The 14,351-nt window shown below is 33.8% G+C and overlaps 3 protein-coding genes across 3 annotated transcripts in view; 1 reads left to right on the top strand and 2 right to left on the bottom strand.

The window, feature by feature from the left end:
• Window positions 1-398, top strand: part of LOC116120069 (protein POLYCHOME-like) — a 3,112-nt gene extending 2,714 nt beyond the window's left edge. Inside the window, exon 2 of the mRNA XM_031406009.1 lies at window positions 27-398. Within this exon, the coding sequence (XP_031261869.1) occupies window positions 27-398 (372 nt within the window). The remainder of the gene's footprint in view (window positions 1-26) is intronic.
• Window positions 399-3,684: 3,286 nt separating this feature from the next.
• Window positions 3,685-4,500, bottom strand: LOC116120065 (15.7 kDa heat shock protein, peroxisomal-like). The gene is made up of 2 exons (XM_031406007.1): window positions 4,208-4,500; window positions 3,685-4,104 (listed from the first exon to the last, which is right to left on the bottom strand). The coding sequence occupies exons 1-2, from the start codon at window positions 4,335-4,337 to the stop codon at window positions 3,818-3,820; spliced, it is 417 nt and encodes a 138-aa protein (XP_031261867.1). The 5' UTR covers window positions 4,338-4,500; the 3' UTR covers window positions 3,685-3,817.
• Window positions 4,501-11,819: 7,319 nt separating this feature from the next.
• Window positions 11,820-13,227, bottom strand: LOC116120072 (plasmodesmata-located protein 7). Its single transcript, XM_031406011.1, has 3 exons — window positions 12,398-13,227; window positions 12,202-12,315; window positions 11,820-12,104 (listed from the first exon to the last, which is right to left on the bottom strand). Exons 1-3 carry the CDS (start codon window positions 13,128-13,130, stop codon window positions 12,097-12,099), a joined length of 855 nt encoding a protein of 284 aa, XP_031261871.1. The 5' UTR covers window positions 13,131-13,227; the 3' UTR covers window positions 11,820-12,096.
• Window positions 13,228-14,351: the final 1,124 nt, after the last annotated feature.

Below are 14,351 nucleotides of genomic sequence, written 5' to 3'. Positions count from 1 at the left end.
AGATTTCTAACTCTGGCTTTCATCAGGCGATTGAAAGGAGAGGAGCTCGCTTGGGAGCAGCTGAAGGTCTACAGATGGAAAGTCCAATGTCTCAGGATCAAAGAGTAGTTGACACCCCTGAGCCACTGGCAGGTGCTCAGCTAGAGCACAATACTTCAGTGCTGTCCCCAAATCCAACTTTCCATAAGAAGCATATTCCCCCTAAGATTTTGCTTCATATCATCACAAATCAGGCTGGTGGAGAGTTAGAATCTCTCACACCTCAGAGGAAACTTTTGAACTCAATTGACAAAGTTGAGAAAGTCATAATGGAGGAATTGGGAAAACTGAAGAGGACCCCTAGTGCTAGGAAAGCTGAGAGGGAGAAAAGAGTTGGCACATTAATGTCAATGCGGTGAAAACTGAGAGCAGAATAGTAAAGATGCTCACAGAATCCCCCAGATTAAGAGCAAGTTCATTGGAGGAGTTGCCTGACCCCACCCGAGCATCAACAGTATATTGCTTCTCACCATTTTCAGATGTCCCTAAAGGACTAGCGAAGCGATATGTTTGCTGTTTCTAACAACTAGTACTACTTCCTCTTCTCCCTCTTCCCAATGAAGCTCTTTTATCCTTCTGCATTTGCATATGCATATGCATCACCTTGTAAATGGTTTCTTTCTATGAAAGATGAAATGGGACACTTGAAATTTAATTCCCATTTTTATCCTTGTAAAATGTAGTCAGTTAAGCATATCCTTTCATTAGGATAATATAGTCTGTAAATAGAAATGAAGAAATGGGCAATCCCAAAATTGAATAAAATCTTTTTGGGCAAATCTGAGTTTAAGAGTAAATTAGTTTCTTGTACGGTTTACAATCATGCAATTCTGTTTGTTTTAATTGAGAATGATACGTCTTTACGTTTTCCATTTTGCTTTCCTGGATCATTTTGCTATAATATGAATGTTGCATAATAAATGAAAATGATTCACAAGAAGGGAAAGACTGTTGTGATTTTGTTTCAAAATAAGGTGTTACATCTTCGTGGGGGTTTAAATTTTTTGTGTGGCTGCCTTTGAGACATTCTGTCTTACTGATGAAGTTGTCTGATTTGCTCTTAGTGTTTCATTGTCTCCTGCTGTATTATTTACAAGCAAAATTCTTCATGGCACTTGGAGTTTTCTAACAGCAATGGAAATTATTTGGTAATAAAAGATAAGTAATAAGGTGAGAGTAAAAACATAAATAATAGTTGTTGATGCTAGATTTTGACACCAATTATTCACACGTACAAAGTGCTAGACGGATTTAGAGATTACATGTGAACTGGAAAATGAATCAAATAATAGGGAGACAATTTTTAAAGTGGTTCAGATACTCAAGGCGAATCCTACGTCCATTCTCTGTTTATTTACGAAAGAGTACAATCAGGTCGTATGCAGCGATCTAAGAGAGCAGAAATACAGAGGGAGAGAGAGTGTTTTTATTTATTTATTTATTTATTTATTTATTTTTGTTATCACGACTAGAATCCCAAAAAATAGAGGGGAGTTCTCTATTTATAATAAGAGGTTTTTGGTAATGATTATGAGTTTGTCAGCGGGTAGGTGCCACGCAGTTCCTACTTTGCTTCTCATTGGTCGATTGCATGAAAGATATACTTAAATCGCGTAGGGCCTTGGCAAGTGTGTGACTCCCAGCCACTCACTCGCCTAGCTTTTACCTGTCAAGCGGATAACAACCTTACTCCTTCTAACCTTGGACAACGTGGCAGCGCCTAGACGGCATAATGCCTTCCTAAACTCTAATTGGTCCTTGTTGACGTGAGCCTGTGTCAACCCTTATTTTTTAGGCATAACAAAAACCCTCCAGTTCTTAAGGTTCAAGACTTGAACTTTGAAAACTTCATGATTATGCTATGATTTGGCTAATCCAGAGGATCACTTGCGCGAGCTGCAAGCGGAGTACAGCTGAAATAACACGAAGTGCACGATTTTACATAAGTGTTGAAATTGCGAAACAATTTAAGAAATATTTGCATCATTAAAAAAGATAACACATTTTTTGTTTTGTTTTATCAATTAAAAAAAAAATGAAAAAAAGAAAAACAAGTTGAAGCAAAAATAAGGAAGGAGACATTGAAAAATATTGATCTAAAATAAGGTTTTATAATTTATAAGGGAAATTAGGGATCTTATCTTGATTATAATTATTATTTTAATTTGTCTATGTTAGTCATCTTAAAAAGGATAAGATGTGTAATAAAATAAATGGTGAGGGGCCGATGGGGATAACATCACTTAATGTTTTTCCAATAATATTAATTTTTTAGTAAACAACTTTTTCCCACCCAAGGTTTGCCTAAATTAATTTCCCACCCAAAAGTTTCAAAATACCACTTTCTCACCCAAAGTTAATATTCTGTTACAACCCAAAGCCTATTCTGGCCAATTCTGGTGGCAAAAATTCTCTATGTCAATACCATTTGAACCATCTAATATCCTTTCTATAAAACCTCTCTCACTCTGACACCTGACTTCTCGTCGATTGTCGATCACCGCAAAACTATATTATCTTTATGCAGCGGTAAATAATAAAAAATATTGCATGAAGAGTTAAATCATACATGCAATCTCGCAATTTACATTGAAAAATCTCACTTGTGTGCATAAGTATTAAATTTGTTTATTAAGCAGTAAGTGATCTCATATGATACTTGATCCATAATTTAGTTATTTTTCATTGTAAATATTGTTATTGACAAACTGCTGTCCTTGTCAAGTTTAACCCCAGATTGTTAATATATTATACTTATTATAATTAATTATTTAACCTTGTTGGTAGCTTATTGTTTCTACCGAATTCCCGTTACAATATAGTAATAATTTAAAAAAAAAAAAAAAGAATTAACTACATCAATCAATTGGTACAACTATGTAATCATAAATCACAACACCAACTACATACTTAAGGATTAATTAGTGGGTCCTTCTTTCTTAATTAACTAATTAAAACTTTGATTATTTAAATTATTGAAAATTAATTAAATGACTTGAGGTATTAGTTTTCTTAACAATGCAATCATTAGATTACACTTTGAAGAATGAATTGATTAAAGATTTTGAAGTTAACAACAACAGTGGACTATTGCCATCACCGATTTTTTTTTATTTTCGATCGATTCATTTACTGAAAATAACCTTCGTCGCCACCATTGCACTCACTGACCCTTTCTCTTTAAACCCCCAACATCTCAACTTTCAATTATTCGCCAATCATCATCTCAATTTTTAAGGTTTTCGGTGAATAGGAAAATTAGTAACCCAACCCAATGAAGGCCCAGACGATTGGGCTTTAAAACATTGCCATTACCCACTGGATTTGGATTATCTATTACTCTAATTTTACTTGATCTTTAAAAGATTTAAAGATATATGACAATTCCATCATCTAACAGTTATAAATTATTCATATAAATCAGAGTTTTGGACTTATATCCAAACATAAAAACCTAATCCCTTAGATTATTTTACCAATAATTCTTACTGACATTGTTTTTCAATGAGATGATAGACAATAAAAGCATAAGTTCATTAAATAATGTGAACATAACTCTTTTTCCCAAGTAATAAATTCAACTTGATAATTAGTCTTCGAATACGTAATGCTTTTCAAAACCTCGTCTTCACGACATATTTGTAATATTAAAATTTAATAATTATACTCATATAGATACGTGCACTAGTTTGAGTGAGATTTATTTTTTATTACAACACAAACTACACGAAGAACTGTTGTTATTCTTAACCCATGGCCATTTTCAAGAGCTTAAATCCTAGAGCTTGCTAGTAATGTTTACATTCCTAACTTTATTGGGCTTTGGGCTTGCATCTTTCGGAACGACAACAGTGAGAACACCATTTTCCACATGGGCCTTGATCTGATCCAACTTCACATTTTCCGGCAATTCAATTTCTCGAGAAAATTCTCCTTTTCCTGTTCCTCTTTCAGCTACATGCCAAACCGTGTCTTTCCCATTTTGCTCCTCTTTACTTGCCTCTCCTGTTATCCGCATTACGTTCCCATCTTCTATTTGCACCTTTATGTTCTCTCTGCTCAATCCTATTGATCAATCAAACAAAAATGTTCAATCAAATAAATTCCACCTAAATTCAACACAAAACCCATTTATAAAATCATGCGTATGGAAAATAGGAGAGATTACCTGGGACGTTGATTTTGAAGATGTGGGCATTTGGAGATTCAAGCCAATCCATGAGGGCGGATGATCCTGACCATTCACGGAAGACAGGAGGGCTCAAGAAGAAACGACGAAATGGAAAAAAGTCAGCCATTGGAGCTGTGAATTGATTCAGAATTATAAGTGTTTTTGATCGTGGAGTTGAAGAGGATTGGGTTCTAGTTTTATTTATGAGTTGGTTGCAAGAGTCGTCTTTGAGTATCCAGAATCTTCGTTGCGTCTTATCCTCTGTTTTGTAGTTATTTTCCAGGACTTTCGAGAAGATATTAATTTTATTATCGATAACGTCAGAATTGTTTGATAAAACACCTGTTATATTTGCCCAAAATGAGGGCCAAAATAAAAAAGCCAACAGGCAAAGCCCAAGAACAAAAGAACTCAGCCCACAAATCCAAATGCTTTATAAAGTTAAAAGGAAAACCTGCAAAGCAGGCCGACCGGGCCCAAACGGGTATGGTTTGGGCCTAAACGGGTACATGTCAGGCCCAATGAGTACACATCCAATGGGTAGCGCCCAAAACGACTGATTCTGAACGGGCCTAAAATATTGGACTCATAAGTCATACCCTTCCTTATGCGGTTAAGGGTGAACGCGTGGGTATCTGTGGGTGCGTTAAGCTTATTGTTTTTATCCATATTCCCAATCCTATTTTTCAAATATTGTTTGGCACGTTATTCCCAAAATATTAGTCTATTTTTTTAATCACGTTGAGACCCTATAAGTTTATTAATTTCATTAAATCCACCCCAGAAAAAAAGTTTAAAAACTAACAAAAACACCCCCACCTACCAATACCTGTCAGATTCCGACAATCACCGCCGGTGATAGCCGGAATCTATTACAATAGTCACACAACCACCGAAAAGAGCCGGTAATGGCCAGATCTGGCCGGAAAAGGCCAGATCTACTGCCGTCATTAACAGACAACGACGGCCATATCTTTGGCCGTCGTTTTAGCCTTTTCCGACTGTCACAGTCACAGCAGTTCGTAGATCTGGAAAAGTGGATCTGGCAAGAAAAGGCTATAACGACGCGTTACGGCATAGATCCAACCGGTCTGTGTCGTAACGAAATTTTTCGGCCAGATTCTGGCTTTGGCGGGGGTGTTTTTGTCATTTTATATACTACGGTCTTTAATTAAATTAGTAAACCTAAGGGTTTTTTCATAAATTTTTAAAGTTTATCTCGTAATACTCCCCTATCCAACAACCTAATACTATCCCCAAAATCCTATCCAAAATAATAAACCAAACGCACCCTATATTTTTTCATTACAGTTTTCATTTTTTACAATCACACCTTCACAATTTCTGCACTTTACATTTGTTACTATCAAATCCCATAGTCAACTCCTCCAACTTCAATTCAATTCAATACACAACCAACTCAATTTCTCATCAATTTAAAACACACACATATTCTAACATCACAAACCACTACCAACATATAAAAAATAAATACATAAACTCAAAAACACAAATACAAAAACATAACATAAATTTAACTTGGCATCGTTCAACTATAGAGATTCTTGGGCAACTCATGTTCATTCCACAATGGTGGTATTAATGGATTCCCCTGATTCCGTAATCTCCAGATTAGTTAATGGCACATGAAAAAGATCATCATCCACATCATCATCTATAATTAATAACTATAAATATTAACAAATGAAAATAATAAAACCTATAAAATATTATGTTAACATATTATCTTTAATTTCATATCCACACAGCCAAATTTAAGGGTATAACAAAGATTATTTGATCGAAGTGAGTTTTGATATTTATTAATCATTTTGCTTTCAGTACTAAAGCTAACTCAAAAGCCACGGATATTATTGATATATTAAAGAATATCATGAGTCATCTTAACAAGTATCGAATAACCAGCGCAATTGAAAATTATGAAACAAGTTAAACATAACAAGAGTGCAGGCAACAACTATCTTATTTAATATATTATTATTAATAAATACAAAAGTTAAAACATTTTGACAAACGTGACACTAAACTGGAGAGTGCAGGCAGCAACTATCTTATTTAAATTGTTCTATTTATTGCACTCTTTATCTACAAACAAAAGTCATTAAGGTCAGTTTAACTAAGCAGCCAAGGACCCAAGGTTAAACAAGTGGCTTCAATGGAACCCTTGACAAACACCTCATTATAACACAAATAGAAAGAACATAAAGAAGCAATTCACAAAAAGGGGAAAAATAAATTCGTGCACAACACAAATTCAGCCTTAACTAACAATTCCAATTGTTCAAGAGCAACCCACTCTAATCAAGCAACACCTGTGATAATGCACTAAACGATGACAAACTTACCCAAAATTTTAAAAAATACAGTAATAATAAAAATAAAAATAAAAAATAAAAAAAAAGCTGGCAACTATACAACATACATTAGGATAGCAACTTGGCAAATTATAACATACACTGCTCCAATTAGGAATGGAGAATCCTAGTGACAAGATTAGCAAGCTTCTTACAAGTACACAAACAACCCATGTTGTTGACTATGGACAATATGTCGTCACAGCCCAAATGTAGAATCCTTCACTCTTTCATACGCGAACTTTTACTTTTAGAGGAATTGGAGTAGGTTGACATCAATCACTTTGTCTAACTAATGCATCGAGGTAGCATAACAATAAGGTTAATACTTGATTATACCTTTAGAATTGATAAACAAGTCACAATCACATAAACTTAAGTCTTAAAATCTGAATAATAAAAAAACGAATAATAAGTTTATATATGGTGACAACCAACCCTAACAAAACTTCCAATAAACAATAAAATAAAATTCAAATTAATTAAAAAAATGAAAATCCTAAATAAAATAGGAAGAAACACACAAAAAACTAAAAAAAAATCTCGAAACACGCCGAAACAATGGATTTTGAGCCCACGTCGTAGGGCTCAAAATGAGTTTTCCGTTAATATATTATAGGCCCCGTAACTCTTTTTGGATCAAAAGTTATGGTTATTTAAAGTTGATATATCAATGTTTGGGCTTCTAATACTTAACCCTATCTAATAATTCATTTGCTAGACGTTCTATGTCACTTTGTCCATCAAAATAAATCTCAGTTTTTCATCAATCACATAAACATAAAACAAATTAAAGACGAGTTGAGACTCAACATGTAAAACAGACAACAATACAATACAATATAAGAGATGTAGAAGGGGAGTTATGTGAAACACTGAGCATCAGTTTTAAAAAGCTCGAATTTTCAGTAAAATTCAATCGATTACTTTAATAAAGAAAACACAATCAGATCAGAAAACACATGTTGAAGTGAAGCCACTAAAACGCTGTCGCATGTGCTTAAAATGAATAAGTTGTGCGCTATCATTTTTAACATGCTTGGGAGAATGCTGATCGTTGATGGCAACAGTGATCCAACGGCTGAGATTTACATTTCAAGTCAACATTACAAGCAACCCCAAAAAGTGCAGTAACTAATCAGTCTTCTTCCCTTTTTCATGAAACACAGAGTGCTCTCAAATTTTTCAGTTTTCAGTTCAAAAGTCAGTGTAGTTTCAGTGAGTGAGTGATTAGTTCTTAGTCATTCTGTAAGGGTTATCTATTCTCTCAAAGATTAGAGATACTAGGAAGAGTTTATCTAGATTAGGAGTTACAAAGTGAGTTTTGGTTGTGATTGAGTGAAAGATTGATTGATCTTTGTTCTTGTAATTGTAAGTTCTTGATTAATTAGTGCAATGAGCCCCAAATATTCTTGAGCTCAACGTGGATGTAATATATCCAATCTTGGATAGGTGAACCACGATAAAAACCTTGTGTTTGTTCTTGATTGTGTTATTGTGTGGATTGTTTTGGTTGTGTGATTGATTGATATTGGAGATTGATTATTAGGCTTGAATCTTAACAACACACACAAGAGAGAGAGAGAGAGGAGACTTCCATCAATATCTCCCATTTTCAAGATTATGTCTCATGAGTCCTAAACTTGAGGCACCCATGCCTAAGAACTCCTATAAAAAGCACATGAAATTGATCATGAGTTTTTGGTTTTTGGCTTATGCATTAAGTTTAGGAGTCACGAGGCACGTTCTTATATATCTATAATATTAAGGGTTCTTGGATAATGGGTTTGGGGTAATAATAGGCTAAATCTTTGACGTCTTTTATATCATAAAATGGATCCAGTTTTGAATTATATATTTATAATAATTTATCATTTTTAAATCAATACTAGGATTAATTTAAGATGGAAATTCTTATTCTTATTGAAAGTTATCCAAATAAATACTCGAATGTACTGTAAAAATTTTCCTAACAATTTTTAAAGATTTTTTTTAATATATTTTTCTTAATCGATATTGTTTATTGTTTTGTTTACTCTTTATTTAATTTTATCAAACGAAAGGTACATGGGCTGATGATGCATAAATGGGATAAGCCGGACTATAAATGGGTATTCATATCATATGTGGGCTGAATAGCTCCGCCCAGTCTTACTTCAAATCCATAATAAGTTAAATATTAAAGAAATATAATATATAAATAACATAACATTAAAATAATTATTTTTATTTTAACATTATCACTTAACAGTACTTAATTACTATATATTTTAATAAAAGTTTAAAAAACCCTTTCTTTATTAAATCAAGGGATCTATTCGAGTTGGACTGTTGGTTCCCGTAAATATATTGCAATATTCATGAGTTTTATATTTGATAATATACAACGTTATTTGTATATGTTGCAAGTCTTAAAACATTTTATTATTTCGAGTTAAAGACATAGACACATTAATGTATATAATTTAATAGCAAAAATCCTCTCGATATTTTTTAAATAACAAAAAGTCTCCTGTCGTAGTGAACCGTTAATGAACTATTACTTTGCACCATATGAGTTTGTAAATATTACCTAATTCCCCTTAAACCATTTATTCTAACATCTAAAAACTTGGGGGATTTATATTATTTTCAAAACCTTAAGGGGGCGTTTGGTTCAGGGAATATTGGATTATTGAGAATCTTTAGGAAAATGTGTTTGATTAATTGGTGGGTATATTATATTAATATGTTTGATTGGGAGAAATAAATTGATGGATATGTTATTTAAATTACTGAATTATCCTCTAATTAAATATTATTACTATATTATTTTTTAATATTGATTATTATTTCGATTATTATAATCCCCTGCATTTAAAAACTTAGCAAAAATAATCCCACAATAAAAGTTTGAAATCAACAAAACACCCCCACCAACTCAGTCACTGTCGGCCACTGGCAACCTAACGGCATACTGAAGGTAGGAAATAGCCTCCGTGCGCCGTATGGCCATTTCTGGCCATCCAAACGTGACAAACTGTCAACTGATGCCTTAATTTTGTACATCATGTCAGTATGAAAAGAAAAGGATATGTGATATTAACTTAATTATTGAAGAATTTACGACGATTGCCTTAATGTAACGATCATATAAATATCAATATATCTTTAATAACGATCATATAAATATCAATATATCTTTAATAATATCAATGATAAAATTCATTCCCTATATATTAATTTATTCAATTCGATATGTACTACTCGCATTCATTTTTAAAAAATAAGTGAATCCAACCAAATCTATGTGCATGCCCCACGGCATATTCATGAATTCTAAATCAATTGATTATCACTTAATTAGTTTGTCTCTTTAAGCCAATAATTCATCTGTAGCTTCTTCCCTTTATTACTTTATTTCCTTTTCGATACAATTTTAATATTTTTCATAGTTTAAAAATGTTTCCACTTTCTCCTTTCGTTCCTTAACCTACAAGCTCGTCTCATCCTCTGCCCAACTTCTTAATTCAAAAGTCTTCAAACAAGTTGTCAATAAAACCTCTTTTACAGTTTGATATTCGATATTGTCAGAGTATATTTATATGTAAAACACAGACGATAATTCATATTGGTCTTATTTTGAGTAATTTATGGAGAAGTTTTTATTAATTTCTGTGTATCAGCATGACTTCTAGTCTATATTTATAATAAGCAATAGCCGGTTTCTCTAATTAAAGATTAATAATAGGACTAAACAAAAGAAAAAGAAATAATAATCAGTGTAGTATACTTAATTATAAAGAGAGATTAGGAGAAACAAAACAAAAGAAAAAGAGAAAACGATCGACTTTAATTTGTTTGTCTTCATATATAGCTCTTGCAAACATGTAATCCACTATATTAATGGTGGTCTTTTTCATAAAGTAGTAAGAAAAAAGATATATTGTCAAATTATTAAAGGGAAACTTAAATTAAGCTCACTTTTGATCGACCTAACTAGTTTTTGTCAAACTAAACCAGCTGCGCATGCTCGGATCTCTCAACGCATTAAACTTAAACTCAGAGACGGAAATATTAATCATTGAAGCTAATTCAATTTTAATCACCTCTCTCTCTTTTCTCAGGTGCAGCTGGTTTTGAAATATAAATTATTGTTTCAGGGTTCCTCACATTGCAATAATGAAATAAGATAGTAAATTAATGGAAAAAAGCATTAATTTTTTATTATTATTATTTTTTTTTTTGATAACCAGAAGTGTCCAGGCCAGCTTGTGTGTACCTCACTCGTCCTTCAGAGCCTAAAGTTAACGATCAAATAAGTCTCCAATGACTACCCTTTATTAATAGTTGTAAAGATTCGAACTCACAACTTCTTCCCAAGCAAACCGTCAAACTACTTAGAGGTAGTTAAAAATATTAATTATCTCTCCTATTGCAATAATGGAATTAATTTAAGTAAAAGAAAACAATGCTTTGGTTGGTTGATATAGAGATTAAGTAATTGGCTTATGACAGCACTCAAGAGAGTTTATTAATAAAGCATTAAAAATAGAAAAGGGGTATGGAAGTTGGTGACAAGAATGGAGGAGTTTAGTACTTTAGTAGTTTAGTGTAGGGCTTTTGCTCGAGATCCAATTTTCTCAAAGTACCCAAAATCTTCTTTATATGACACCACAAAGTAAGCAAATATTCATACATACATACATATATATATATATTGGAACTTGGGGAGATTGATCGATGTTGAAGAAATGAGTTCTTGCTAATTACAAGCTGCACATCCAGCTGTATATCTTACCAACATTAATTAATCTTGAAGAATTATATATTTGAAATAGAAACTGATTGTGCATGCATGGATAGAGGGCAATTCATGCAATTAATTGATCAACTTTAATAAAAGTAAGATTAACACAGATTCTCCACTTCAATTGTCGATAACATTTTTAAGTTGGTAGATCCACCAATATACGGAATTTGACGATTCCAGCATTATCCCACTTAACATAATTAAGTTTCATCACAGTGATATATGGAAACCGCTTTTTTAATTTTATTTTATTTTATTTATCAACCAAAAGGGAGATGATTCACTCCTAGTTTTAATACACAGATAGGAGACTGTTGATTTTCAAAAGTTGTAAAAAGACTTCTTGAGATTATGAGAGAGTAAAGCAATCTGATTGACATGATCCATGAATTTACTGGTAAAAAGAAAAATAGCAGAAGAGAAAGGAAACAGAATCTGAAACTTTACAAAAAGAATATGGCCATTATATTTTTGCAGATTTTACAATACAACAAGTGGAGAGGAGAGTGGAATCTTAGCCGAACTTCCTTTTCAACTTTGTTTGGTACTTGCCCTTTTCTCATCATTTGAAGGAATTAATATTATAAATGAAGTTGAAAAAAGAGCAAAAAGAAAGAGGAAAGTTGACATCATGAAGAAATAAAAAGAGGAACAGAAGAGTTTCAAATTAAAGTAGATCTTTTTGAAGGACATAGCTGTATGCCCAGTAACTCAATATTCTATTTACCTGCAAAGAAAGAAATAATCAAATGCATCAGAATTAATATATAAGATTACTCGAATTCCAACAATTTCATAGTAATTAGTAAAAGAGAAGACATTACCATGTCCCCCAAACATCTTTCTTATGAAAGTAAGAAATATTATCAATAAAGCTACTCCTGCTAACAATCCAATTATAATCGCAAATGTCTTGTCCCCATCGTTGCTAAGTTTATCTGCAATCATCATAATTAACTCCAAAAGGAAACAAAAATGAAGCCGCACTCATTGATTTCACAGGTAGAGAGAGTGGCTTACCCCCGTGGTCCTTCAAAGCTAGATGGCCTTTTCCAGTAGAGTACCTAGCATAACATTTGCCCAGAAACATATCACCGAAATCCGCCGTACCACAATCATTTTTCAGCCGTCCGATCGCCTCCGACACACAATCTTGACATTCATCCAAACTCAAATCCCCCACACACTGGGCTACACCCTGGACCCCTCCTGACCCACCAACTCTATACGGCCCACCCGCATTGGCCAAGCCCGCCATCACCGCATCTCTACGGCCCATAGCCTCTGGCTCATAACCAACCGACGGCCCACATTTCTTCAACACCACACTCTTATCCTCCACACCTAAAAACGACGTATTATCGTACTTGACATAGCACCCTTGAAGCTGCAGAGCTCCACCGCATGTTTGCGCGCACAACCCGCCCACTTGACTCACTGCACGTGCGACGCACGTGGCGCAGTCGGGCATGGAGAGGTCTCCGCGGCACTGGTAGAGCCCGTAAACGACGTCCTGCGGGCTGGAGCCGAGGATGGTGAAGTTGTTGTAGGAGGAATATGTGGCGGAGTTGACTAGGGAAGTGAGGAGTGAGTTGAGGTTGAACTCGTAGGGTGAGTCGGGTGCGTATCTTTGTTGAGTACAGCCTCCGAAAAGGAATGAATCCGTCGAAGAAGACGATGAAGGAACGGAGAGAGAAAAGAGAGACGCAAGAAACAAGAGAAGAAAACTTGTCCTTGTTGTTGTTGTTGCCATGTTTAAGAGTAGTTTTCTCTCTTGAAGGGAGAGAGAGAAACAATAACGTGAGCTTAATATAAGGAGTAAGGAATTTTCTGTAACGTGGAATTAATGGTGTAATTTTCTTTACAAAAAGAAAATAATATAATGTAATGTATATATCCTTTCATTTCTATATAGAAACTTGCTTTTTATGGGGAATATGGATAGCCAGGTGAAAAGTGAAGTGTATGTAAATCTCGTTTGAGGAGTAACTTTCTTCGATGAACCAGTAGAAAAGATGTCATGGCACAGAAAGAAAGAGTAGAAGGAAAAGTGTGGGGACTATCTTGGGATGGATTATTATAAAAATTTATGTCAATGAAGTCTAAAAATGCATTGCTTTTTCCATAATGCATTTACATGAACATATAATTATGTTTTAACTTCAAATGTTAACTATAAATTAGATCAAAATTGGTATTTTATACACAGAACTTAACTATAGAGTGGCTTTTCTCTACTGAAGAGAAAAGATGTGTACATTTATTGTCGTGACTTGGCTCTTGTCTCACTTTTACTCTTTACAATGCAGAATGAAGCCATTGGACAAATTAAAAAGCTTTCCTGCTCTTTGCACTTTATATTGAGGCTGGTTTCTATTTATATAAGACTTTTTCAAGTGAAGACACACCAAACCAACTGTACAAATCGCACTGCAGCTGCCCACATTTCTTCGACCTTTCGGTCAGCTTAATTGCCATATACACTACAGGATTTAAAGAACTTTATTAAAAGAGAGAAAACCTTTATATATTCATTAGTTTATCCGGTAACTAATCATGCATGATATGATTGATGACTTAAGAGTCCATAAGACAAGAGCAGCAATTGGGTGGAAATAAAGTTAATTCTTACTTGCTCACGGGATGACTTAACCTTTGTTTTCATGCATTCATAAACCTAAAATTTTATTATTCCTAAACTCTGATGGAGAAGTCCAAATCAGGTTGGTATATTGTCAAGATCAACATACTATTATTGGAGAATCACGCCCATCATCTACTTCAATTCTCGATCGATCAACTACTATACATTCTCTTGCATATCAGATGGCCTTTCAAGGTCCAGCAATACTCCTCCGCCATGACCAATGATAACTATTAGGGCGGAGTAGCTTTTATTCTATTGATTTAGGGTTAACTTTTGATGCTTAGTGATATCATTACCTCCAGCATGCATTTTAGTAAACATTATTTA

The sequence above is a fragment of the Pistacia vera genome, unplaced genomic scaffold (assembly GCF_008641045.1).
Source record: "Pistacia vera cultivar Batoury unplaced genomic scaffold, PisVer_v2 Contig920, whole genome shotgun sequence".
NCBI lineage: Eukaryota > Viridiplantae > Streptophyta > Magnoliopsida > Sapindales > Anacardiaceae > Pistacia > Pistacia vera.
This window is presented reverse-complemented; position numbering and strand designations above follow the sequence as displayed.

Bases quoted from the DNA above. Each gene is read 5' to 3' on its own strand.
- LOC116120065 (XM_031406007.1), bottom strand. From the start codon at position 4,337: ATGGCTGACTTTTTTCCATTTCGTCGTTTCTTCTTGAGCCCTCCTGTC. The intron at 4,105-4,207 runs GTAATCTCTCCT...ATTGATCAATAG, and splicing joins CTTCAAAATCAACGTCCCAG to GATTGAGCAGAGAGAACATA.
- LOC116120072 (XM_031406011.1), bottom strand. From the start codon at position 13,130: ATGGCAACAACAACAACAAGGACAAGTTTTCTTCTCTTGTTTCTTGCG. The intron at 12,316-12,397 runs GTAAGCCACTCT...TGATGATTGCAG, and splicing joins AGCTTTGAAGGACCACGGGG to ATAAACTTAGCAACGATGGG.